This window comes from Bubalus kerabau, chromosome 17, assembly GCF_029407905.1.
Source record: "Bubalus kerabau isolate K-KA32 ecotype Philippines breed swamp buffalo chromosome 17, PCC_UOA_SB_1v2, whole genome shotgun sequence".
NCBI lineage: Eukaryota > Metazoa > Chordata > Mammalia > Artiodactyla > Bovidae > Bubalus > Bubalus kerabau.
In genome coordinates this window covers 13,512,843-13,539,450 of record NC_073640.1, presented here as the reverse complement: position 1 = coordinate 13,539,450, position 26,608 = coordinate 13,512,843, and the positions used below count along the sequence as shown (strand labels likewise).

General features: G+C 51.2%; 2 protein-coding genes across 11 annotated transcripts in view; both read left to right on the top strand.

Annotated features, from left to right (window-relative positions):
• Window positions 1–4,431, top strand: part of MBTPS1 (membrane bound transcription factor peptidase, site 1) — a 45,127-nt gene extending 40,696 nt beyond the window's left edge. For 3 of the 4 annotated variants that reach the window (XM_055554229.1, XM_055554226.1, XM_055554227.1), the window contains exons 22-23: window positions 2,626–2,756; window positions 3,633–4,431. In XM_055554229.1, the coding sequence (XP_055410204.1) occupies window positions 2,626–2,756; window positions 3,633–3,829 (328 nt within the window). In that variant the 3' untranslated portion in view covers window positions 3,830–4,431. The remainder of the gene's footprint in view (window positions 1–2,625; window positions 2,757–3,632) is intronic. The other variant, XM_055554230.1, reaches the window with a different exon arrangement.
• Window positions 4,432–10,649: 6,218 nt separating this feature from the next.
• Window positions 10,650–26,608, top strand: part of SLC38A8 (solute carrier family 38 member 8) — a 44,076-nt gene continuing 28,117 nt past the window's right edge. For 2 of the 7 annotated variants that reach the window (XM_055552156.1, XM_055552157.1), the window contains exons 1-4: window positions 10,650–11,184; window positions 11,401–11,548; window positions 11,884–12,074; window positions 16,470–16,668. In XM_055552156.1, the coding sequence (XP_055408131.1) occupies window positions 11,886–12,074; window positions 16,470–16,668 (388 nt within the window). In that variant the 5' untranslated portion in view covers window positions 10,650–11,184; window positions 11,401–11,548; window positions 11,884–11,885. Of the gene's footprint in view, window positions 11,185–11,400; window positions 11,549–11,883; window positions 12,075–12,159; window positions 12,323–16,469; window positions 16,669–26,608 lie in introns of those variants that run through there. The other 5 variants (XM_055552159.1, XM_055552158.1, XM_055552155.1 and 2 more) reach the window with 5 other exon arrangements.

Genomic DNA, 26,608 nt, shown 5'->3' with positions numbered 1-26,608 from the left:
AATGACCTCGGACTGTGACAGGCCCAGACACTGTGATCTGCCTGCTTCTCTGGCTGTCATGCTTGAGCTCTTCATTTGTGTCAGTTCCTTTTAGAAGCCAAAATTGAGTGACCTGTGCTGTTTCTCTGTTCAAGCAGAAGAGCCAGCTCAGTCCACTGGTTCCTGCTTTCTCTAGATCATTCCTCTCCTGTCTCGCTCTTTGGCATCTCTGGTCCCAGCAGGAGATCCTGCTTTGGTGAGGAGGATTGCAGTCCTAGTACCGTGACGCAGGGCCCCATATTCTGGGCATGGGTGTGGGAGACCCCCCCGCCCCCCACAGCTGCTCCTCCTCTGAGCTGTGCTGCCAGCCACTGTTTCCCTCACGGGCGGCACAGCCCACACTCGCAGCCATTCCCCTCCGGGGGCTCCTGCCTTCTCTCCCCTACCAGCTGCCCACTTTGCTTGGGTCTCAGCATGTACAGTGTTGGGGGGAGTGTGGCAGGGCATGGGGACTGCCATCTACACGGTGAACCACGAGGAGGGAGATGCCTGCAGAAGGCCTAGAAGCTTCCTGTGCTTGACTGTCATCATGAACAGAAGCCCTGAGTGCACCTCTCACTGACCATGTCATCTTTAGAACAGGCTTGATAGGAAACGGCATTGGAGATTCATCACGTTGTCTCCTCGTCAGCAGTTTCTTCCTGAAACTTTAATTACTGAGTACTTTTCCATTCCAGTTAACACGCCATCATTTAAAATTTTCTGATAAGATTCCATTTTTATATCTCATTTATTTATAACCTATCATTATCCAAACATTCAAACCAGACTTTAATTCCAGCTGTTGTCAGCAGTTCACACTCAGTGGACAGTCACTGTTGGCAAAGGTTCCTGAAACCCACTTCTCCATGGTACTGCTCAGCGCTCTGAGAACAGGTGACAGTGTCCTAGATCTGCGTGTCCATCAGACAGCCCGTCACGTACCAGCCTGGCCCATCAGGGTGCTGCTGCTGTGCAGCCCCTAGAGTTTGATTTTCACTGTCACTCTCTGGAATTCCTTCTTCTTAAAACACCCACAAGGCCCCACCTTTATCTCACTTCTTGCTGGAAATTGTTCTCAGTCCTCAGCGACCTAGATCTGGGTCTAGATTCTGAATCTCTGAGGAGACGCAAAACAATGTCAGAGCGCCGCAGTCAGCCCTGGAAAGGGCGGGGTCGTCAGCCTAGTGCCGAGTGCAGGTGTTCACTCCGTCCTTGAAACCGGGATGTAGTTCCCGGGCGTTGGGCGTCCATACTACGAGTGGCTGTAGGTCAGACCTACGAGGAGCCCCACGCGAGGCTAACCTGTCCTCCCGTCGGGACATTGTGGAATTCTCAAATGATAGTGTGAAGCTCTGTCACCCCGAGTGCTCAGCGAGAAAGGGTCACTGTGGGGTAATTAAATTCCACAACAGGAGAGCGCTGTGAGCGTTAAAAGACAGCCCCATGTATATTCATCTGCAGGGTTATAAAGCTTAAACGCATCGATTCCGTAACTTAGCATTATCAGTTTAATTTCCAGACTGACGAAACTGAAAAGCAAAGTGAAATCATATAAAATAGAGCAGGTTATAGTCCAGGCAGTTGCCCAGCTGGACATGCCCGATAGCAGCTTATCAGAAAGCCTCTTTACGGAGCTGGCATCTCCTGGCTGCCCACTGACCTGCCTCTTGACTGCTGCTAGAACTCGGCTGTCTGCTCTCACTTGGCCAGAGTAAGAGATGGGCCAGCAGGGTCCACATGAATAAGAAGCAGAATGGGGAATTCATAATTGCAAGCATATTTTATTCTCTTCCCTTGTTTTAGCCAGGACGGTCTTCAGATTTTCTGTCTGCACTCTTTGCTCTCATCTCTGTGTCTTCCCACGCTGCTCTTGGCCGTGTACCAGCCTCTCTTCCTCAGTTACATGTGCTTCCGATCTCAGAGATAGTACTGAGAGTAATGATGCAGTCGAAACGAGTCCAGTGCATTTTGCAAAGCGCATGTGTCCCCTTCATCATCCTGAGCCCTCAGGCAAGGCCCGTGCTCACTCCTTTATTCCCGTGTTTCTGCCCACTGCTTGGTTACTTGGGTGTCTGCCTCCTTCTCCCTCCTGTGCGTAGTGTCCTTGAGGACCAAGGTGACAGCTGGCCCCAGGTGCCAGGTCTGCCCCCTTTGCCACATCACAGTGGGTGCCCACGGCTCTGCTGTCCCATGGCGGAGACTGATCCTTCCAGCCGGGCTGTGTCCACTGCCGCTGTCCACCAGCTCCTTCAGAGGTCACGTGTAGTTTCCTCATTTTCTGCTGGGTCGTGTTCCTGGTTGAAGCCAAGACAATCTTGCGTTGGTGGTGTTATAGACCCTCTAGAAGCATCTCGTGCATAAGGTCTCAATCTGACGTCCTCACCTGGGGGCCTGGAAGTGCCCCTCAGTTGTCCGCAGTTGTGTTTAGACAGACATAGATGGGACGTCAGTTCACGTTTCTGTAAGTTGTGTTTAGATAAACATAGATGGGACATCAGTTCACGTTTCTGTTTAAATCACTTTCTGTTTCTTAGGAATTGGCTCAGTTGCCTGGGACCAGTACAGTTGCTTATGTTTATTTTGTTTGAATCTGTTTTCTTGAAGTAACCTTTGGAAACACCAGAAGTTGCTCTCCATTGACCTGGACAAAGTGGTATTGCCCAACTTCCGATCGAATCGCCCTCAAGTGAGGCCCTTGTCTCCTGGAGAGAGTGGAGCCTGGGACATTCCTGGAGGTCAGTTCTAGATGCTTTATTGTGGGGCTGAGTCATCCTATGGTTTATTCAAAAGAGCCTCTCCCTTTTGCCCAGGAGGTGGGCCAGGCCGTTCCTGTCTTTGCCTTCCTGGGAGCAGCAGTGGTCCAGGCTTTCTTCCTGGTACAAATCACAAGGCCAGAGCAGACCTAAAGGATCAATCCATTGTGGCCTCTTAGAAAATCCTATCTGAATTTTCAAATCGGAATTTATTTTATGATGTTCGTCTGTCACAGCCTGGCTCTGAACCCTCAACCCAGACATCTCCACCGATTCTCTGCCCCAGCCCACCTGGGATGGGACTTCCTAACCTGGGATGCCCAGTTAATTTTGGGGCTGTCCCTTCCCCCAAGTGACATCAGATGTCCTTCCCCCGCCCCCAACCCTGATATGGCTTTGGCCTGGCTAGACTGTCGGGGGCAGGTGGTCCTTTATCTGGGACGATGGGATCAAGTCATTCTGGCAGAGTGTGGGCCCCTCTTCTGCTCTGGAAATCCCTGTGCTCTTACATGACTTTATAGCTCCCTGGGGGCATTTCTCCTGGGTCTAGGAATTGGCCAGAGAAACTCCAGGGATCAGGAAGGGGTACCCTGTCCCATGTGGTCCAGCCCTGTATTCTGGAACCCAGAACACATGTTGTCCAGTTACAGAGCTGACGACAGCACGAACCCCAGGGTCCACCAGCGGCCACGCTCAGTTGCCCACCACAAGTCTCACCTGTGGGAGGCCTTCCCAGCGGTGAGGCCAGCCGTCCTCGCCTCCCTGCTGGCCTGCACTTTTGTCTCCTCCTTTCTCTGGGTCACTATGAGCCCAGCTGGTTGCAGCCGTCAGACTGACCATCTTCCCACTGTCCTGCAGGGATCATGCCTGGCCGCTACAACCAGGAGGTGGGCCAGACCATTCCCGTTTTCGCCTTCCTGGGAGCCATGGTGGTCTTGGCCTTCTTCGTGGTGCAGATCAACAAGGCCAAGAGCAGGCCGAAGCGGAGGAAACCCAGGGTGAAACGCCCACAGCTCGTGCAGCAGGTTCACCCGCCAAAGGCCCCCTCGGTGTGACGTCCACCCGGCCGGCCGTGAGAGCCGGGAAGCGCCTTTGCGGGCAGCCACGGGGCGGGTGGAGCCGTGGGGTCTGAGGGGCCCCGGCTCGAAAGGGCTCAAGCCTTCAGCTGGGCGTCTGCAGTAGCTGAGAGCCTGTGCTGCACGGGGCTGGGGCCACTGGAGGGCCCCAAAGGGCAGCCTGGAGTCAGACCTCGCCGGCCGCCCATGCACCAAAGACTAAGACGATGTCTAAAGGCTATTGGGGAGGAAGCAGCTCTGACCAAGCCAGACGTGCTCCATAAAGGCTATTTTCTATATTTATTGTTGGGGAAAAGTCACTTTAAAGACTTGTGCTGTTTGGAAGCAAAGCTATTTTTTTTGTCAATGGAATGCAGTTTTTTACTATTTCATCATGAGGACTAACACAGATGCTGCGATCTCCTTTTTGATGAAAGGACAGACTGAGATTTGAAAGAAACTTGCACAAATCTGTGAAACATAGCCCTTCGCTTTATTTTTATAAGTATCAACTGCCATCATGTTTTGTAATTTGGGTCTTGATTTCACCATTGTCGGTGAAGAAAATTTTCAATAAATATGCATTACCTGTATGAAGCTAAGGGGCTTCCCACGTGGCTCAGTGGTAAAGCATCTGCCTGCCAATGCAGGGGACATGGGTTCAATCCCTGGGTTGGGAAGATCCCATGGAGGGAGGGAATGGCAGCCCACTGCAATCTTCTTGCCTGGGAAGTCCCACACGCAGAGGGGCCTGGCGGGCTGCAGTCTGTGGGGTCTCAGAGTCGGACATGACTGAACGTACATGCATGAGGCTAAGAAGCAATGTGTAAGTGGTCCCTTTGCCACCTGTCCCTTTCTCCTCCTCACAGCCTGGAATGGGTTCTGAATCAGCCTATTGAATTTTTCTTGAGATCTAATTCACTACTACAAAATTCTCTTTAGACGTGTACGGTTCTGTGGGTTTTAGTATATTCACAAGTGTGTGCACCGTCAGCGCTGTGATTCCAGAACACTTTCACCACCTCCTAAAGAAGCCTCGTGCACAGTGGCAAGCCAGCCTCTACCCCTCCCCCACCGCCCCAGGCTGGCACTGATGCGCTGTCTCTGAATTCGCCTGTTCTGAACATTGCATGTAAGCAGCAGCATGTAATCCACGGCCTCTGGGGACTAGCTGCTTCCGCAGCGCGTGTTTTAGTGGTCTGTCCGTGTCATAGCTGTCTCAGTACTTCACTCCTTTCTGGACCTCATGTGGACAGGTCTTAGTTTGTTTATCCTCACTTGATGGACCTCTGAGCTGCTTCCACTTTTTATCAGTTGTGAATAGTCTTGCTTTGAGCATGCGGGTACCATTTTTGGTATGGACATAAGTTTTCATTTCTGTTGGGATGACACCTAAGAGTAAAATCCTGTAGCTTTATGCTTCCTTTTCTGAGGAACCACCAAGCTCTCTTTCCAAAGCTTCACTGTTTTATCAGTAGTTCCTGCCAGCAGTGTGTGAGGGTCACAGCTTTACCTTCTCTCCAACACGTGCTATTACCCATCTTTTTGACAGTTGCACCCCAGGGGATGTGAACTGATGTCTCACTGTGGTTTGATTTGCATTTCCCTAAAGATGAGTGTTGAGCATTTTTTTCATGTGTTCATTGGCCAGTTTTCTGTCTTTGGAGAAATGTCTGTTTCAGTGCTGTGTCCATTTTTTGAGTTGTCTTTATTGTTGACTTCTAAGAGTTCTTTGTATATTTCAGATGAAAGTCCCTTATGAGATTCATGACTTGAAAATAGTTTCTCCATTCTGTCAGTCATCTTTTTACTTTCCTAATGGTATCCTTTCGGGCCTGAGTTTTTCATTTTGATGAAGTTCATTTTATCTCTCAGGGTCGATTTCTAAGAAACCATTGCCTCATCCAGGGCAGCCTGTTAATTTTTAACCCCTGCCTGTACAGTCTGTTTTCTGTTCTTCAGCTGGCCCAGACATCAGCTTTCAGATGACAGGTGAGGACAGACTGATGGGAAAGGGCAGAGTCCGCATGGGGCCAGGGCGCGGGTGAGGTCCCGGGCAGAGAGGGACCCCGGACGAGGGATGAGGGAGGAGCCACCAACGCCCAACTCTCCCTGCCATGTGTCACCCTTGGCAGGTCACGGTGGTAACCTGGCAGCTTTGAACCGTGTTCCGTGGCGGCTGTTGCTTTGAGGACTTGGAGGCATTGCCGAGGGCCCTGCAGAGTTCTCCCATTCCCCCAGTTCCCGCCCCTGAGAATGTGGACGTTACAGGCAAAGGAGCCTGGAGAGAGGGCTTCGGCAGGGTGAGCGTGCACAGATAGGGGGAAGAGTCTCTGCAGGACCACTCGATGGCATCTGCTGTGTGCCTCCCTGTCCTAAGGGGAGACCTGTCGGGGGTTGTGGGATACAAGGCCCACCTGGGAGGAACGTGCCGGGGCCCTGGGTGTAGACTCAGACCGGCCACTTCCAGTCAGTGGGCCTTGTCTGCTGTCATCCAGCCCTGGGCCTGACGCAGAGGCAGTGCTCAGTTATGTCCTCTGGCTGACCGTGGGTCTCTTCCTAACACGTGTGCCTGAGGCCTACTCAGTGCTTCGAAAAGTCCCGTGTTTGCCTGGAGTGGACTCTCATTGTTCTAGGGAATGGCTCCGTGTCTTAAAAACCAAAAGCAGGAGCAGCTGCCCCAGCACAACTATAGATAGGCCTGGGAGTCCTCAAGGGCCCTGGGGTTGGCCCCAGGGCTGGTTAGGCATGCTCACCCAGGCAGGCAGTATCCTGACTGTGTGGAGAGGGGCCAGAAGTCGGGTGCTCAGGGTTTCCTTAGCCCTGCTGCTTACTCTTCCCACCCTCAGCCCTCCCCTGTGTTGGCACACCGGTCTGGGGTCTTCCCTGCACACACATAGCCTCTGGTGCCCGGGTACAAGGACCCTGAGGACCTCCCACCAGAACAAGGCTGTGCTCAGTGAGCCCACCTGGAACAATGGTGCTGCCTCTGCTGAGCGCACCGCTGGCCTAGCCAGGGGGATGTTTTGTGTGCATTAAGGGGCTTGGGGGGCAGGGTAGTCTCAGTCATCCTGTGATACCCCAACCACCATTTCTTAGCTGAGGGGTCCAGCCTTCCAACCCAGATCTGGCCTGGGCCTGAGCCCCCAGTGCCAGATTGCTTCTTGTGGTGGGAAGGCTGTCTGCTTGCTGGTCATGCTGGGGGTGCTACTCAGTGTTTACTGGCTCCAAGATGAAGTGAGTTAAGGACTGTCACATGTAGAGTAAGAAGATGTTTCCAGAGGGAAAAAGTTCGACTTTTTTCCCCCGATGGGTGGTGCCATTAAGAGGATGTTACTATAATAGGATGTTGGTTTAATTTGCTGGTAACATGAGGGCAGTGCAGGCAGAGATCCCTGCGCCTTGCTCTAGATTTACTGAATCATATGCTCCTTGGGAAGAGCCTAGAAATCTGCTTTAAAGGCTCCCTAAGGTAAACAGGGACACAGACATGTATCCATGTCCGACCACGGTGGTGTGATCACTCACCTAGAATGTAGGTGAATGACATCCAAGAATGTAAAGTCAAGTGGGCCTTAGAAAGCATCACTATGAACAAAACTAGTGAAGATGATGGAATTCCAGTTGAGCTATTTCAAATCCTAAAACATGATGCTGTTAAAGTGCCATACCCAATATGCCAACAAATTTGGAAAACTCGGCAGTGGCCACAGGACTGGAAAAGGTCAGTTTTCATTCCAATCCCAAAGAAAAGCAATGCCAAAGAATGTTCAAACTACCGCACAATTGCACTCATCTCACACACTAGCAAAGTAATGCTCAGAATTCTCCAAGCCAGGCTTCAGATGTTCAAGCTGGATTTAGAAAGGGCGGAGGAACCAGAGGTCAAATTACCAACATCCGCTGGATCATCAAAAAAACGAGAGTTACAGAAAACCATCTACTTCTGCTTTATTGACTATGCCAAAGCCTTTGACTGTGTGGATCACAACAAACTGTGGAAAATTCTTCAAGAGATGGGAATACCAGACCACCTGACCTGCCTCATGAGAAATCTGTATGCAGGTCAAGAAGCAACAATTAGAACTGGACATGGAACAACAGACTGGTTCCAAATTGGGCAAGGAGTATGTCAAGGCTGTATATTTTCACCCTGCTCATTTAACTTATATGCAGAGTACATCAGGCAAAATGCCAGGCTGGATGAAGCACAAACTGAAATCAAGATTGCTGGGAGAAATATCAATAACCTAAGATACACAGATGACACCACCCTTATAGTAGAAAGCGAAAAAGAACTAAAGAGCCTCTTGATACATGTGAAGGAGGTGAGTGAAAAAATTGGCTTAAAACACAAGAAAACTAAGATCATGGCATCTGGTCCCATCACTTCACAGCAAATAGATGCAGAAACAATGGAAACGGTGATAGACTTTATATTTTTGGGCTCCAAAATCACTGCAGATGGTGACTGGAGCCATGAAATTAAAAGACGCTTGCTCCTTGGAAGAAAAACTATGACCAACCTAGGTAGCATATTAAAAAGCAGAGGCATTACTTTGCCAACAAAGGTCCATCTAGTCAAAGCTAATTTTTTCCAGCAGTCATGTATGGATGTGACTATAAAGAAAGCTGAGCCCTGAAGAATTGATGCTTTTTAACTGTGGTGTTGGAGAAGACTCTTGAGAGTCCCTTGGCCTGCAAGGAGATCAACCCAGTCAATCGTAAAAGAAACCAGTCCTGAGTATCCATTGAAAGGATTGATGCTGAAACTGAAATGGCAATACTTTGGCCACCACCTGATGCAAAAAAACTGACTCATTGGAAAAGACTCTGATGCTGGGAAAGACTGAAGGCAGGAGAAGGGGACGACAGAGGATGAGATGGTTGGATGGCATCACCAACTCGATGGACATGAGTTTGAGTCAACTCTGGGAGTTGGTGATGGGCAGGGAGGCCTGGCATGCTGCAGTCCATGGGGTCGCAAAGAGTCAGACACGACTGAGCGACTGAACTGAACTGAGGGCTGGGCACCTGCCCACTGCCCTGTGACTCAGCCTCCAGTCTGGCTGCCGACACCTGGGGACTCTTCCTATGGATGTGGTGGGTGGAGGAAGGTCAGTATTAAGGCTGTTGGAAGATACTTTCTCACTTTCAAATGCCAAGGCACAGTTTTCCTTTAGCTAGAGCGGGACTCCAGATTGTAACTCAGGGGTCCATCCCTTTCATAGGGGGAGGGGAGAGCGAGGCCCATGCTCTGGGCTGAGTGTCACCTGGAAGCCTCCCCCGTCTCTGACCTACTACTGAGAAAAGGCCCAGAGCCGGGGTAGGGGGTGGACCGCAGGCCTCCAGCCCTGAGAGGTGCCGACCCTCAGAACTCGTGGTGCTGGGTGTATCTATTTCCCGCTGCTGCTGTTACAAGTTACCAGGAAGCACGGACTTAACAACAGCGTGTTTATTCCCTGCAGTCCTGGAGGTTGTAAGTCCAAATCAGCTTCATGGAGCTCAAATGTGGCTGGTTCCCTAGGAGGGCTCCAGGGCAGAATTGGCTTCCTGGCCTGTCTCAGCTTCTCGAGGCCCTGCATCCCCTGACCGGCCACCCCCTCCTCACCTCCAGTGTGCAGCAATCCACCCTCTGCTTCTGTCAGCCTTGTATCTCTGCCCTCTGACCTCTCCTGTGTCCCTGTTCTCAGGGTAGGTGTGGCTGTTCCCACCACTCTGCAGGTGACCTCTGTGAGGCGTGGATCACAGCCCCAGGCCTCAGGTTCCTGAGACCTGCCCATCTGTCTTCCAGAACCTTGTGAAGGGTATGAGCACAAAAGTTCGTGGAAATGAGCTGAAGGCACTTTCTCCCTGAAGTTCGCAACCTCCCAGGTGACCAGTACCTGTGGAGGTGGGAAGGAGGGACCCGGGCACGTCCCTGGCCAGGTGCTCCCCTGGGGGCGATGCGGGGCCATGTGCAGGGTGCTGGGCTGAGCCCATGGGCCACTAGAGCCGCCCACCCACACAGACGGGCCCAGGGGCGCCTCCTCCCCGGGGGAAGGTCACGAAGCCCTGGGATTCGGCAGAGGGCATATCAAAGCCCTTCAGAATTAAGAGGCTTTCCCCATTGAGTGGAATTTCACAACCCAGTGACCAATTTCTAAGTCATGCACGTTAATGGGCAGCTAATGAGGGACCCAGGCAGGACAGGGAAGTGCCCCTGAGCCCAGAGCCCAGATTAAGGAGTACAAAGCCAGGCTGCTGTGAGGGCCCTTGATCTTCACTGCCTGGGGTTGTAGTGGGGGAGCCCTGAGCCATGTGATTTCCAGAGGGACTGGGCACCCCAGCCTCTCCCGTTCCCCGCACCGTGGCCTGCCACCCACTCTCCCATTCATCCTTGCCGTTACTCATCCAGTCCCATTCGGGCACCTTTGGAATCCGGACAGGGACGAGGGGGTGGCAATGTGACATTGTTGGCTTTGAGGGGACACTCGGGGCTGATTCCCAGGTCTGGCACCGGTCAGTGGTCACATTTCGAGCCACTTGCCCCACCTCGGGGGAGCCCTGCTCTGTACAGACCATGGTGACAGCCCTCGGGGTTGGGCGAGAGGACTCCGGGAGCCGTCCAGCATGCCCTGCAAGGCCTGGGTCCCGGTGAGACTGCTCACATGGGGGCCGCCGCTCTATGGCCTAGATGCCGGCCGGCTCTGGCTCCTGTCCCCTGGCACCTGCAGACTCACCCACCACTCAGCAGACCAAGCGACGCCGCTGCAGCGAGGGGGCACCGTGGTGGGCTCGAGCCCACGCGAGACACGCCTTTGGTGCTGGTCTCCGCAGACACTTGGACTGAGGGAGGCGCTGAAGACGTTTAACTTAAAGCAGCAGTTCCCAGGAAGGGCCTCTGGGCCCCCGAGTCAGCAATGCCATGGAGGGAGCCCATGGTCTGTGATTTAACATACTCTCCAGGGGATTTGAGTCTGAGTGCCAGGAACAGACAAGTTCACCTCTGAATTCAAGACCTGACCTTCATGGGCCTGTGTTTTCCAGATTGGAACCGTTTCCAGTATTCTGCTTGTATCTAAGCTGACTGTATCAGGTTGGAGAGGTGGCCTCTACTCAAAATGTGGTCTAGGGACCCCCAGCACGCAGCTCCCCAGAGCAGTGTGAGCAGTGTGGGATCTCAGCTCCACCCATGATGGGCGGGTCGGCACTGGCCTGTTAACCCACCTCCAGGTGATTCGAGGGCTCATTAGTCTGGGGAGCCACCCAGTGAAGCTCCTGGGCCTTTGCCTACATGAATCTCCAGCCCCCTGCGAGGAGGGCAGACAGACCCCTTTCTGTAGCTGGGCAGCCAGGCACGGCGCCCCTAGCAGGTAACAGAAGGGGGCCTGGAGAGGTGTCCTGGGAGGAGGCGTTGGGCCCTGGCCCAGGTCGCTGGGTGAGATCAGCCAGCTCCCTGACCCAGGGCTCAGGGAAGGCCCCGCCCCGGCGCGTCTTAAGCCTCCCCTCCTCCCCGGCTCAGACCAGCAGCCTCTGAAGCTGCAAGTTCTTGGGAGGAATGGCCTGACCTCTTGGTCCTATCCTCCTAGGTTTGGAGTTGTGACCCCCACCGGTGCTCTCTAGGGCCCCCCACGATTCCTGACTCATTTGCCCACCCCTCTGGGTCCTCTGGCGTGAGCCTGAATCCCATCCCCAATGGCCCAGGACTGCTGGTCTCTGTGAAGACTGGACTTGATGGTAAGGACTGGGTGCTGGAAGCAGGGGGATGGGTGATGAGAAGAAGTTTGGGGGTTGGAAGAGAAAGGGGAGGGGGCAGCTCCGGTGGCCTTGAGTTGAGTGGGAGGGCAGGAGTGCCGATGAACAGGGGTAAAAGTTGGGAAACATTTGTTGAGGGGAAGGCATGAGGACCAGGTGTTACAGCGCAGGTGGGTGTATAAGGCTCTGAAAAGGGGATCAGGGGCTCGGAAAGCATACGAGGCCAGGTGGTTGCGACGGATGCCCTGGCTCGGTGGAGGAAAGACCCCTCACAGCTGGAGATCCCGAGACAACCCTCCTCCTCACTCTGCTTCCAGCCATGGAGGGGCAGACCCCAGGAGGCGGAGGCCTTTCAGAAAAGCCAGTCCCTACAGCCTCTGGCCCTGGCCTGTCCTCGCTGGGTGCCGTCTTCATCCTTCTGAAGTCCGCGTTGGGCGCTGGCCTGCTCAACTTTCCGTGGGCCTTCCACAAGGCGGGGGGAGTGACCCCCGCTTTCCTCGTGGAGCTGGTAAGCCGTCGGGGGCCGTTTCATGGGGCGGGGTGGGGGAGGGTGGTCTCTGGGAGCATGTAGGAGCTGAATTTTATTTTTCCAGGCGGAGCCCTAGGCATTGCTTCTGCAGAGCTGCTTGTCTTCAAAATTACTCCTGTGTTTTGGTTTCTTGTCCCTCTCAGCTCATGGGGAAGAAAGGAAAATCCCGGTGTAAACCTGCAGACCAGGGCCGTGAGCATCCTCGGAGCTGAGGGCCACGCAGCCAGGTGGGGCTTGGGGGGAGGAGTGGGGGAGGGCAGGTGGAGTTGTGCTCCCCGCACCTGCAGCCTATGAACCCGGCCTGTGAGCTGAGCCACTGCCTGCCTTCTCTTGGCAGCTGGTCTCTGCTCCACAACTAAAGCCCAAATCCTTGGGCAGAGCAGGACTGACTTGCCGTAAGCCCCCAGCCTGCGCAGGGTCAGGGGTGTTTGGCCAGTGCTGCGTGTGGAGCCCAAACTCCCTCCCTTTCCAGAAAGTTCCAGGGGCTGACTGTCCTCAGTGGAGAAGAGCTGCTGGTTAGCTCAGCTTCATTTTATTAGCTGATAGGAATCAGTCGTTTCCTGGTGAGCTCTTTGTCGGGCATCATGTCAAAGGCTTTTCCCTGGCAGCTGCTGATAAGGGCTCCGTTGGGCCTTTCTGGTCCTTCTGGAAGCTGCCAAATACCACCCTGTGTGGTGTCCAGGAGCCTGTGCCGGCCCCGCGCTGGCCCAGCACCCGTTTGGAGAGTGCAGGCTCTGTCTTCCTGAAGCTTGGTCTAACGGGGAGCTTGGATAAGATTCAGGAAGTCGAATGAGGTGGTGGGCAGTGGCGCTGGGGAGGGGGGTGTGACCCGTTTGGGGGTGGTGGAAGCTGAGAAGCCCCCTCCGAGGCAGCACTGAGTGGGTGCACGCGACGGGCAGCAAGGCTGTGTGTGCTGTCCCCCGGACAGGGAGCCCGACCTCCAGCCACAGAGGGTCAGTGACGGAGCAGGTGGGGCCGGCATGGGGGTCCATGGCGGGCACAGACCGGCCAGTCAGAGGGCAGCAGGCGGGGCTGAGGCAGACGGGCAGCGGCCCACTCGCTCCCCAGGCTCCGTGTGGGGTCTCCCAGCGCCTCCAGGGCCGCAGATGCTGACTCTGTGCGGGTGGGCCTCCCTGGTGACACTGACGCTGCTGGGGTGGCTTGCCGTTGGCCCGGGATGGTCTAAAGCTCCTGCCCTGAGCAGGCAGACTCGAGGAAAGGGGACCCCAAATAGGAATCAATGGAAACTCCCCACAAGGGAGAAAGTCAGGCTGGCGAGCAGCTCACCCTTCCCCCACCTCTTTTCCTGTCTCTCCCTCTTCATCAGAGAGTTCTGCCCCCACTTGGGTTGGCGGAATGTTTAAACATCCCTGCCACTGGGAGGCTAGTGGTGTGAGATTTTAGGTCTCTCATGGCTTCATTAGCATTGGAGGATTGATTAAATTAATGAGCCTGGATCTTCCTTGACTGCAAAGAGAGAGGCAGCCTGGCCAGGGGCTTTTGCCGACTGGCTGCTCAGAGGCTCAGGGACCCTCTTGAGGGTCACCCAGTCCTGTGTGGTCAGCTCACTGCGTTAGCAGAGACTCACCTTCACTGGCCGAGGCTCAGTCTGACCCCCTTTGCTTCCTTTTGTCCAAAATATTTAGCAGTGCCTGCTATGTACTGGGTGCTCTCCTGGGGGCTGGACGTAAGCAAAAAGACACGACCCCAGTCTCCATGGAGCTTAGAGTCTGGTGATGATCTCCACCCTGTATGCACCCCCTGGACACAAGGACTGAGCAGCGTAAACCACCGAAGTGTGTGCTGTCCCAGTCCTGGAGGCGTCAAGTCCGAATCCCAGTGTAGCAGAGTCATGTTCCCTTAAAGACACTAGCAAAAGGTCCTTCCTACCTCTCCAGCTCCTGGGGACTCCAGCTGTTCCTTCACTTGTGGCCACGTCGTCACTTGGCCACTCCTCTGCGTCTCCCCCTTTTCTGTCTCTTATAAGGACATGTGTCATTGGCTTTGAGGCCCACTTGGATCATCCAGAGCGACCTTATCTCAAGGTCCTTAATTTTAACCTGTGAAGACCCCTTTTCATCTTCATTATCTGCGCCTGCAAAGACGGGTGCTCCTAAGTCCCTTTCACAGGTTCTGGAGATTAGACTTTTGAGAGGATTCAACCTACCATAAGAAGAATTGTGCCCATAAAAGGCATGGTTCTGCCAGAGCCTGAAACAGAGAAGGTTGAACCCAACTCAGGGGTGAAGTGTGGGGAGGCTTCCTGGAGGAGGTGACTTTGGGGGGGGTTGGGAAGTAGGGATGCCCATCCCCAGATGAGGGACAGTGGTGGAGGCAGGAGGGTGTTCCAGGCAGAGGAGCCATCTTGGACAGAAGTCCAGGGGCTGGAGGGAGCATGCATGTTCTTCCTGGCTCTGAACTTCTGAGTTTCTCTGACTTGGTCCAGTTAGATGTTGCCCTCAGGCTGCTGGAGCAGGAACAAGCCTGCAGTCAGGGCACGAACTGGGTCTGAAGGGGTCAGCTTAGCTCTCCCCAGGCTTCTAGATTGAGCACCTTGCCGCTTCTGCATTCTTCTCCTTCATACAACTGTGGGACGGGGTCTGAGTGTGGAGACCAGGTCCAGCTTAGGCACAGGTAACGGTCCAGCCTGGAGAGACTCAAAAACATTTAACTCCATGGACAAGCGGGACTCGAGTGCATCACTGGGGGTGGGTGTTGAGTGGCACAGATGATTTGGAAAACAGTGTATAAGAAATTGCCAGAGTTGAACACATGTCTACCCTAACACCCACAGATTCCATTCCTAGGTGTGTGTCCAGGAGAAGGAAACGTGGGTCCTTGGCATGACTCATTCTAGAATGCTCAGCTCTTCATTCATAGCAGCCAAAATGAAGGACAGCCCAGATGTCTGGCAGAAGGGACTGGACGAGCCAAGTGATTCTATCCACCCTGTGAAATAGCACTGAAGAAAAATAGGAATAAACTACTGACCCATCTGACAGGGCTGGTCCTCACAAGTGTTGCTGCTCAGTGGAAGAAGCCAGATAGGAAAATATATAAAAGCAAAGTACTATTAGAGTGTTTTTTTCTGAATCTAGGATGGGAACAGGAGGGGAACTCAGGGATGTGATGTTCTGTGACTTGGTAGAGGTTCAGGCTGCACATATACCTCAGTTGTACCCCTTCCAGTGATGCACTCACGACTCTGCATTTCATGGTGTGTGAATTTTTTCTCACAAGAGAGAAGGACTATAAACAAACATCAAACTCCAATTAATAACACTCCATTAATGCCCAAATCTTTGGGGGTAAGTGTACTGATATCCACAACTTGCCTTGAAATGTACCCCCAAGTTTAGATGGACATGTGGACACATGGTGAGAGATGTGATAAAACAAGCACAGGGACCTGCTCCTAGTAGAATCTAGGTGGTGAGGACATGGTGTTCATTGTAAAATTCTTCCAATTTTCCTAGATGTTTGAAAAATTTTCATACTGTTGGAAAAATTTAAACTGAAGTAGGGAGAGCCCTGGTGAGGGAGTCTAGAGAGAAACAATGACCATTTCTTTTGTTGTTGTTGTTAAATATTTATTTGGCTCCCCCGGGTCTTAGGTGTGGCCCATGGCATCTTTAGTTGAGGCCTATGAGCTCGTAGTTGTGGCATGTAGGATCCAGTTCCCAGGGCCCTGCATGGGGAGCGCAGAGTCTGAGCCAGCAGGCCCCAGGGCAGTCCCCAGCTGTCATGTCTTGAGCAGTTACCACGTGCCAGGCACTGAGCTGAGTGATTATGTGCTTTGTTTAGTCCAAATGCTTCGCAATCCCCCAGTAAGGTAGACGGTATCATCCCCATTTCATGGATGGGAAGACAGATGGATGGTTGGCCTCATGCCACAGAGTGGGTGAGTGGCAGGGTTGGAATTGAACCCAAGTATGCCTCCTTCCTTGGAGAAGGCAATGGCACCCCACTCCAGTACTCTTGCCTGGAAAATCCCATGGATGGAGGAGCCTGGTAGGCTGCAGTCCATGGGGTCACGAAGAGTCGGACACAACTGAAGTGACTTAGAAGCAGCAGCAGCATGCCTGCTTCCTAACCACCGTGCTTTATGGCTCTCCACCAGCGACCCATGTGATCTTAGGAAAGTAATTTAAACTCCGGGTTTCCAAAGCCTCATTTGTCCAGCTGGTGTGGTTTGGTGTGAATCCCAGATTCACAGATTTAGACCAGCGTGGCCTCTAGAATCCACCTGCTTTGTAACTCTGGTTTTGGGGAATGGGCTGGTGGCTCGTCAGGCCATGGCCTCTGCAGCTGAGGCTCACTGGGGGTGGGCTGAGCAGCTGTAGGTATGCCCAATGCCACGGTCTTGTTCGGCAGATCTCCCTGGTCTTCCTGATCAGCGGGCTGGTTGTCCTGGGCTACGCTGCCTCCGTCAGCGGCCAGGCCACCTACCAAGGCGTGGTCGGAGGGCTGTGTGGCCCTGCCATCGGCAAGCTGTGTGAGGCCTGCTTCATCATCAACCTGCTCATGATCTCCGTGGCCTTCCTCAGGGTGGTCGGCGACCAGCTGGAGAAGCGTGAGTACCTGTGCTGCAGTCGAGGTGACCCCTGTGTGGAGCTCAGGGCTCCTGGTGGATGAGCAGGATGTGGATGTGGGGCTGGGCCCTGGGCAAGCTGCAGAGGCTGAGACCACCCCTAGTTCCTAACTCTGTAGGGAAGGGAGGTCTAGGAGAAGTAATTACCAGTATAGCGGAAGTCAGAGAGAGAGGGGGCAGTGCTGGGGTGTCCCGTGGGGACTCATTTTCCACATGGGAGGTGGCACCAACTGCAAAGACATCCCTGTGAGAGAGAACCAGTAGACCTTGAGTTTTGGGACCTTGCAGACTCTGGGCTCACGCACCCTTGGCCTCTAGTCCCCCACTAACAATTTCCCTCTGAATACTGCTTTGGCTGCGTCTTGCTGATTTTGGTATGTTCCGGTTTCACTTTCATGTCATTCAGACCTTTGCTAATTTTTGCTACGATTTCGTCTTTGACCCTTGGGATGTTCAGAATTGTGCAATTCAGTTTCCAATGATTTGGGGGTTTCCTCAATGCGCTTGTGGTTTCTCCCTCAAATGCATCATGGTCAGAGAACACAAACATGTCATTGTGGCATTTGAGACCTACTCTGTGGCTCAGGCTCAGTCTGTCTTGTTGATCTCTTTTTTTAAAAAATATTTGTTTATTTGGCTGCATTAGGTCTTTGTTGTGGCATGTGAGCTCTTCGCTGTGACAAGTAGGGTCTGTATTTGTGGCATGTGGGATCTAGTTCCCTGAGCAGTGATTAAACCCTGGGCCCTCTGCATTGGGAGCGTGGAGTGTTAACCACTGGACCACCCGGGAGGTAAGTCCCTTACTGAGCTCTCAAAGGGTGTGTGTGGTTGTTGAGCGCAGTGTTTTAGAACCCTCGATTATGTCAAGATGATCTAGACCTTCCGTGGCTTTGCAGATTTTTGGGGAGTGGGCAGTGGGGTGGGGAAGTCTAGTTATTCTGTTTGGTTCTGAGAGAGAAAGTGTTAAAATCTCTGATTATGATTGCCGATTTGTCTCTTTTTCCCTTTAATCCTATGAATTTTTTGCTCATGGTTTTTGAAACTCTTGTTATTAAGCACACTGTGAATTGCCTTTTTATTATGAAATTTCCATTTTTGTCTCTGAATTACTTTGTCATTATATCCGCCTTCTCTTCTATGAATATAGCCTCTCTAGCGTCCTTAAGATTAGCGTTGGTACAGAATCTCTCTTCCCACTCTTTTTCTGTGAACCTAACCGTGGCTTGGAATTTTAAAATGCATTTCTTGTAGACAGCATATGGTCGGGTCTTGCTTTTTTATCATCTTGACAGTCTTGGGTTTTAATTGGAATGTTTTAGACTTTTACTTGGAATGTAATTACTGATATGATGGATCTCAGTCTGTTTTACTGTTTGTTTTGTCTGTTCTGTCTCTTGAACCATGAAAAAAAGGCCCCCGACGTGGGGTTATGGAAATTAAAAGCTCCCATGTTGTGGGAAGCGCTCTCATCCCTCAAAAAAATGAAAGTTGGTAAATCTGAACCTCTCAGTGGGTAAATCAGTGCAAGGATTCCCTGCTGACCGTGGCCAGTAGAGGTCATGTCAAGTTTCAATTATGCTCGGCTGGTGGTGCTGCTCTTAGGAGACGAATTCTGAAGTGCTGCCGTGTGGAGAAGGATTCTCAGGGGATGTGGAATTGAGGAAGACTCTAAAGGGCTGCAGTGTTGAGAAGGATCTGTGGGCTGTTGCACAGGCAAGGATCTTGAGGGGCTGCTGTGTTGCAAAGGATCTGTGGGTCTGCCATGTTGAGAAGAATTTGGGAAGGCTGGGTGATGAGAAGGGTCCCGGGGCTGCCATGTTGGGAAAGATTCTGAGGGGCTGCAGTATTGAGAGGGATTTGGAGGGCCAGCCATGTTGAGGAGAATGTAGCGATTGCAGTTTGGGAAGGATTCTGAGGGGCTACCAGGTGAGAAAGATTCTAGGGGCTGCCATGCTGAGAAGTATTCTGAGGGCCTCTGTGTTGAGAAGAATGTTAGGAGGTGATTGTTTTTTTGGCAGATTCTCAGCAGCTGAGGTGTTGAGAAGGATCTAGGGGCTGCTGTGTTCAGAAGGATTCTGAGGGGCTGCCATGTTAGGAAGTACCTGAGGTGCTGCCATGTTGAGAAGAATTTTGAGGGTCTGGGGTGTTTAGATGGATCTTTGAGGGGCTGCTGTGTTGAGGATTCTGAGGGGATGCCATGTTGAGAAGGATCTGTGGCCTGCTTTGTTGGGACAGATCTTGAGGAACTGCCTGTTTGGGAAGAGAGTTCTGAGGGACTGCTGTGTTGAGAAGGTATCTGAGGTACTGTTGTGTTGGGTAGGATTCTGAGGGCCTCCGTGTTGAGAATAGTTTTAGGGGCTGCCATGTTTCTGAGGATTCTCAAAAGCTTCTGTGTTAAGAGGATCCTAACAGGCTGCCTTGTTGAGGACGCTGAGGACGCTGAACAAGACACAGCCTTCTGTAGTGTTCAGGAGGATTCTGTGGGGCAGCCATATTGGAAAGGATCTGAGGAGATGCAGTCCTGAGAAGGGGAGGATTCTCAAGGCTTGCTGTATCAGAAGGATGCTGACGGCCTCAGTGTTGAGAAGAATCTTAGGGGCCACCATGTTGGGAAGAATCTTAGTAGGTGCAGTGGTGGAAACGATTCTGAAGGGTGGCCATGTCAAAAGGATTCTGAAGGCTTTTGTGTTGTCAAGAATCTGAGGGGCTGTGGTGTTCAGGAGGATTCTGAGGTAGTGTCATGTTGAGTAAGATTTTGAGGTGCTTCATGTTGAGAAGGATTCTGAGGGCCTGCTGTGTTGGGAAGAATCTGAGTGGCTATTGTGTTGAGAATGATTCGGAGGCATGCCGTGTTGGTAAGGTTTGTGAGTGGATGCCATGTTGGTAAGAATTCTGAGGTGCTGCTGTGTTGAGAAGGATTCTGAGAACGATCTGAGGAGCTGCCATGTTGGGAAGGATTCTTAGAGGCTGCTTTGTTGAGGTGGATTCCTATGGGCTGTCATTTTGAGAAGGATTCTAAGGGTTGCTGTGTTGAGAAGCATCTTAGGGACTGCTGTGTTGATGAGAATTGTTAGCGGCTACCATGTTGGGAAGGATTCTGATGGTCAGTTGTGTCACAAGAATTCTGAGGGCTTTTGTGTTGAGAAGAATCTTAGGGGCTGCCATGTTGAGGACAGTTCAGTAGGGCTGCCTTGTGAGATGGATTCTGATGGTCTCTTTGTTAGGGGCTGCTGTGTTGAGAAGGATTCTGAGGTGCTACAGTATTGGGAAGGGTTCTAAGGGGCTATCCTATTGAAAAGATGCTGATTCACATCCTCCTCTTGAGGATGATTTGAATGCCTGCAGTTTGGGGAAGGATTCTGAGGGACTGTGATGTTGAGAATTCCCAGCTGCTACCTTCTTGAGAAGTGTTCTGACGGCATGCAGTGCTGAAAAGAATCTTAGGAAACTGTCCTGTTGGGTGGGATTCTGAGGGCCTCTGTGTTGAGAAGAATCTTAGGGGCTGCCTTAGTGAGATGGTTCTGAGGGACTTCTGTGTTCAGAACATTTTTTGAATGGCTACAGCATTGGGAAGGATCTAAGGTGCTGCCATATTGAGATGATTCTGAAGTTTGATCCCTGGTTTGGGAAGACCCAGAGAAGGAAATGGCAACCCACTCCAGTAGTCTTGCCTGGAAAATCCCATGGACAGAGGAACCTGGTGGGCTACAGTCCATGGGTCGGATAGAGTCAGATACGACTGAGTGATTTAACACACTGAGGGACTGCTATGTTGAAAATGATTTTGAGGGGCACCTGTATTGAGGATTGTGAATGGTTGTTTTGGAAAAGGAAGTGAGGGGCTGACATATTGAGAGGATTCTGTGGGACTGCTGTGTTGGGAAGGATTCTGAGAGCAGCTATGATGAAAATTATTTTGAAGAGCTGCATGTTGAGGAGGATTCTGAGGTGGTGTCTGTTGAGAAGAATACAGAGGGCCTGCAGTATTTGGAAGGATTCTAGGGACTGCCGTGCTGGGAAGGTTCTGATGTGCTGCAATTTAGGTGGATCCTGAGGGCTATTGTGTGTGAAGGATTAGGGGCTGTTGTGTTGAGAAGGATCTGGAGGAGGCCTTCTGTGTCCAGAAGGATTCTGAGGGCTTTCTGTGTTGGGAAGGATCTGAGGGGCTGCTGGGTTGGGAAAGATTCTGTTGAGAAACTTCTGTTGAGAAGAAGTTTAGGGGCTGCTGTATTTTGGAGAATTCACGAGAGCTGCCCCATTGGGAAGGATCTGAGGGAGTGCTGTGTTGAGATGGATTTGAGGGGCTTTAGTATTGGGAAGTGGAGAAGGAAATGGCAATCCACTCCAGTGTTCTTGCCTGGAGAATCCCAGGGACGGGGGAGCCTGGTGGGCTGCCATCTATGGGGTCGCACAGAGTCAGACACAACTGAAGTGACTTAGCAGCAGTATTGGGAAGTATTCTGAGGGATGCCATGTGAGAGGCATTCTGAGGGGCAGCTATGTTGAGAAGAATTTGGGAGGGCTGGCTTGCTGAGGGGGATCTGAGGTGCTGCCTTGTTGAGAAGGATTCTCAGGGCCTGCAGTGTTGAGAAGAATGTTAGCAACTGCAGTTTGGGAAGGATTCTGAAGGGCTGCCATGTCAGGATTTTGAGGGCTTTTTGTATTGAGAAGGATTTTAGGGGCTTAGAATCAGAAGGGTTGCATTGTGAGATTGATTCTGATGGCTTCTGTGTTTAGAAGAATCTTAGGGGCTGCTGCGTTGAGAAGGATATGAGGATTTGCTGTGTTGAGAAGGATTCTGAGGGGTGCTGTGTTTAGATGTATTCTGAGGAGCTGCTGTGTGGTGAAAGATTCTTTGTGCCTCCTGTGGAGCAGAAACTTAGGGTCTGCCATGTTGAAAAGGGTTTTGAGAGTGTGCATGGATGGGAATACCAGACCACCTGATCTGCCTCTTGAGAAACCTATATGCAGGTCAGGAAGCAACAGTTAGAACTGGACATGGAACAACAGACTGGTTCCAAATAGGAAAAGAAGTATGTCAAGGCTGTATATTGTCACCCTGCTTATTTAACTTATACACAGAGTACATCATGAGAAACACTGGGCTGGAAGAAGCACAAGCTGGAATCAAGATTGCTGGGAGAAATATCAATAACCTCAGATATGCAGATGACACCACCCTTATGGCAGAAAGTGAAGAGGAACTCAAAAGCCTCTTGATGAAAGTGAAAGAGGAGAGTGAAAAAGTTGGCTTAAAGCTCAACATTCAGAAAACAAAGATCATGGCATCAGGTCCCATCACTTCATGGAAAATATATGGGGAAACAGTGGAAACAGTGTCAGACTTTATATTTTGGGGCTCCAAAATCACTGCAGATGGTGATTTCAGCCATGAAATTAAAAGATGCTTGCTCCTTGGAAGGAAAGTTATGACCAACCTAGATAGCATATTCAAAAGCAGAGATATTACTTTGCCAACAAAGGTCTGTCTAGTAAAGGCTATGATTTTTCCAGTGGTCATGAATGGATGTGAGAGTTGGACTGTGAAGAAAGCTGAGCGCCAAAGAATTGATGCTTTTGAACTGTGGTGTTAGAGAAGACTCTTGAGAGTCCCTTGGACTGCAAGGAGGTCCAACCAGTCCATGAGTCCTGGGTGTTCTTTGGAAGGACTGATGCTAAAGCTGAAACTCCAGTACTTTGGCCACCTCATGCGAAGAGTTGACTCATTGGAAAAGACCCTGATGCTGGGAGGGATTGGGGGCAGGAGGAGAAGGGGACGACAGAGGATGAGATGGCTGGATGGCACCACCGACTCGATGGACATGAGTTTGGGTGAACTCTGGGAGTTGGTGATGGACAGGGAGGCCTGGTGTGCTGCAGTCCATGGGGTGGCAAAGAATTGGACATGACTGAAGTGAATTGAATGGTTGAGGAGGATCTGGGCAATGTTGTGTTGAGTAAGTTTTTGGGTACTCTGTATTGAGATGGATTCTCAGAGCCTGCTGAATTGGAAAGGATCTGAGAGGGCTGTTTTTTTTTGAGGATCTGAGTGGGTTACGTGTTAAGAAGGATCTGTGCGGCTGCTGTGTTAGGAATAATTCTTAGGTGCTGCTCTGTTCAGGATTCTGAGGGGCTTCCATGTTGAGAATTCTGAGGGGCTATTCTGTGAAATGGATTCAGAGGAAGGACCTCTGTGTTAAGAAAAGTCTTGTGAGCTGTCATGTTGATGAGGATTTGATGGCCTGCTATTTTTAGAAGGATTCTGAGAAGGTGCAGGGTTGAGGATCTGAGGTAGTGTCATGTTGAGTAATTTTTGAGGTGCTCCATGTTGAGAAGGATTCTGAGGGCAGCTGTATTGGAAAGGATCTGAGGAGTGTTAACAATGGTTCTAAAAGTGCGCCATGTTTCAAAGTATTTTGAGGGATGTGTGTTGAGCAGCACTCTGAGAAGCTGCTCTTTTGTGGAGGATCTGAGGGACTGCCCTGTTGGGAAGGATCTGAGGGACTGCCAAGTTGAAAAGGATTATGCCTGCCTGTCCTGTTGAGGAGGATTCTGAGGTGCTGCCTCATTGAGAAGAATTCTAAGTGGCTACTGTGTTGGAAGAATGTGAGATGCTGGTATGTTGGGAAGGATTTTGGGGGAGCTACTGGATTGAGAAGTATTGTGTGTGACTGCTGAGTTGAGGATTCTGAGGTGTTGCCATGTTTCAAAAGATTGTCGTGTTTAGAAGGAGTCTAGGGTCCTCAAAGGGAGAAGGCAATGGCACCCCACTCCAGTACTCTTGACTGGAAAATCCCATGGACGGAGGAGCCCGGTGGGTTGCAGTCCATTGGGTCGCTAAGAGTCGGACACGACTGAGCGACTTCATTTTCATGCATTGGAGAAGGAAATGGCAACCCACTCTGGTGTTCTTGCCTGGAGAATCCCAGGGACGGGGCAGCCTGGTGAGCTGCCGTCTATGGGGTTGCACAGAGTCGGACATGACTGAAGCGACTTAGCAGCAGCAGCAGGGTCCTCAAAATGTTGACAAGAATCTTAGAGGTAGCCATCCTTTGGAGGATTCTCAGGGCCTGCTGTGTTGAGAAGGATAGGAGGGCTACTGTTTTCAGACTGCCACGTTGAAATGAGTTTGAAGGGCTCCCATGTTGAGGAGGATTCCGAGCTGCTGCCTTATTGAGAAGAGTTCTGAAGGCCTGCAGTTGTATGGAAGGATTCTGAGGCTGCAATGTTGAGAAGGATCTGAAGGGCTACTGTGTTGAGAAGAATTTTGGGGGACCACTGTGCTGAGGAGGATTTGTGGTGTGCCATGCTGAGAAAGGTCTATGGTGCTGCAGTGTTGGGAAGGATTCTGAGGTGCCGCAATGTTCACAAGACTTCTGAGGGGCCTCAGTGTTGAATCTTAGGGGCTGCCGTACTTTAGAGGATTCTAAGGGGCTGCCTTGTTGAGAAGGATTCTGAGGGCCTGCAGTGTTCAGAAGGACCTGAGGGGCTGCCTCATTGGGAACAGTTCTCAAAGGATGTAGTGTTGAGAAGAATGTTAGCAACTACCATTTGGGAAGGATTCTGAGGGGCTGCCATTTTGAGGAGGATCTGAGGGGCTACCATGTGAGAATGATTCTAGGGGCTCCATGTTGAGAAGAATTGTAGGCGCTGCCACGCTGGAAGTATATTGAGGGCCTCGATGTTGAGAAGAATCTTAGGAGGTGCTGTGTTTTGAAGGATTCTCAAGAGCTGTGATGTAGAGAAGGATCTTAGGTGCTGCCATGTTCAGAAGGATTTTGAGGGGCTCTGGTGTTCAAATGGATCCTCGAGAGGCTGCCGAATTGATGAGGGTTTTGAGTGGTGGTGGTGGTGGTGGTGGTGTAGTCACTGAGTCGTGTCCGACTGTCGTGACCCCATGGACTGTAGCCTGCCAGGCTCCTCTGTCCATGGGATTGTCCAGGCAAGAATAGTGAAGTGGGTTGCCATTTCCTTCTCCAGGGGATCTTCCCGACCCAAGAATCAAACCTGGGTCTCCTGCATTGCAGGCAGATTCTTTACTGACTGAGCTACGAGGGAAGCCCAATTATTAAAGATGCAAAGGATCTCAGATGCTACCATACTGAGAAGGATTATGTGCTGCTGTGTTGGGACAGTTTCTGAGGCATGGCCTGTTTGGGAAGAGTTCTGATGGGCTTCCATGTTGAGAAGGATTCGGAGTATCTTCATGTTCAGAAGAGTTTTAGGGATTGCTGTGTTTTGGAGGATTCTCAGAAGCTATTGTGTTGAGAAGGACGCTGAGGACCTGTAGTGTTTGAAAAGATTCTATTGTGAAGGATCTGAGTAGATGCTGTTGACAGGATTCTGAGTGACTGTCCTTTGAGAAGGATCCTGAGGGAACTGCTGTGTTGTAAAGGATTCTCATGGGTTGCTGTGTCAGAAGGATTCTGAGGGCCTCAAGTGTTGAGAAGAATCTTAGACGCTGCCTTGATGGGAATAATCTTAGGTGCTGCAGTGGTGGGAATGATTCTGAAGGGCTGCCATGTCAAAAGGATTCTGAGGGCTTTTGAGTTGTGAAGAATCAGAGAGGCTGTGGTGTTGAGGGCTCTTCTGAGGTAGTGTCATGTTGAGTAAGATTTTGAGGTGCTCCCTGTTGAAAACAATTCTGAGGGCCTGCTGTGTTGGGAAGGATTCTTAGGGGCTGCTGTGTTCAGGTGGATTCCTGTGGGCTGTCATTTTGAGAAGAATTCTAGGGGCTGCCATGTTGAGAAGAATCTTAGCCACTGCTGTGTTGATGAGAATTCTGAGTGGCTCCCACGTTGGGAAGGATTCTGATAGGCTGCCATGTCAGGTGTCTGAGGGCTTTTATTTTGAGAAGTATCTTAGAGGTTGCCATCTTAAGAAGTAACAAAAGGGCTGCCTGGCGAGATGGATTCTGATGGCCTCTGTGTTTAGAATAATCTTAGGGGCTGCTGTGTTAAGAAGGATTCTTAGAGTCTCCATGTGGAGCAGAATATTTGGGAATGCTTGTTGAGAGGAATCTGGGGGACTTCTGTTTGGAATGATTCTGAGGGGTTGCAACATTAGAAAGGATCTGAAGTGCTGCCTTGTTGAAAAGGTTTCTGAGTTTCTGCTGTATTTGGAAGGATGTAAGGGACCCTTGAGAGTCCCTTGGACTGCAAGGAGATCCAATCAGTCCATTCTAGAGGAGATCAGTCCTGGGTGTTCATTGGAAGGACTGATGCTAAAGCTGAAACTCCAATATTTTGGCCACCTGATGCGAAGAGTTGACTGATTGGAAAAGACTCTGATTCTGGGAGGGACTGGGGGCAGGAGGAGAAGGGGACGACAGAGGATGAGATGACTGGATGGCATCACTGACTCGATGCACATGAGTTTGAGTAAACTCCAGGAGTTGGTGATTGACAGGGAAGCCTGATGTGCTGTGATTCGTGGGGTTGCAAAGAGTCAGACATGACTGAGCGACTGAACTGAACTGAAGGGACCCACTGTGTCAAATGGATTGTGAGGATTTCTGTGTTGATGAGATTCTTAGGGGCTGCCATGTTGAGAAGGATTCTGAGGGACTGCTGTGTTGGGAAAGATTCTGAGCTCCTGCAGTTTGGGGAAGGATTCTGAGGGACTGCTATGTAGAAAATAACCCTGATGGGCTGCTATATTGAGGAGCATCCTGATCTGCTGTCATGATGAGAATTCTGAGTGGCTGCTGTGTGAAAAAGATTGTGAGGGCTTTTGTGTTGATAAGAATCTCATGTGCTGCCATGTTGAGGAGGGGCTGATCTGTTGAGAAGGAATCTCTGAACCTGCATGTTTTGAAGATTCTTAGGGGTTGCTGTGTTGGGAAGGATCTGAGACCTGGTTGTGTTGACAAGCATTCTGAGGTGCTGCCATGTTGAACATAATTCTGAGGGGCTGCTGTATT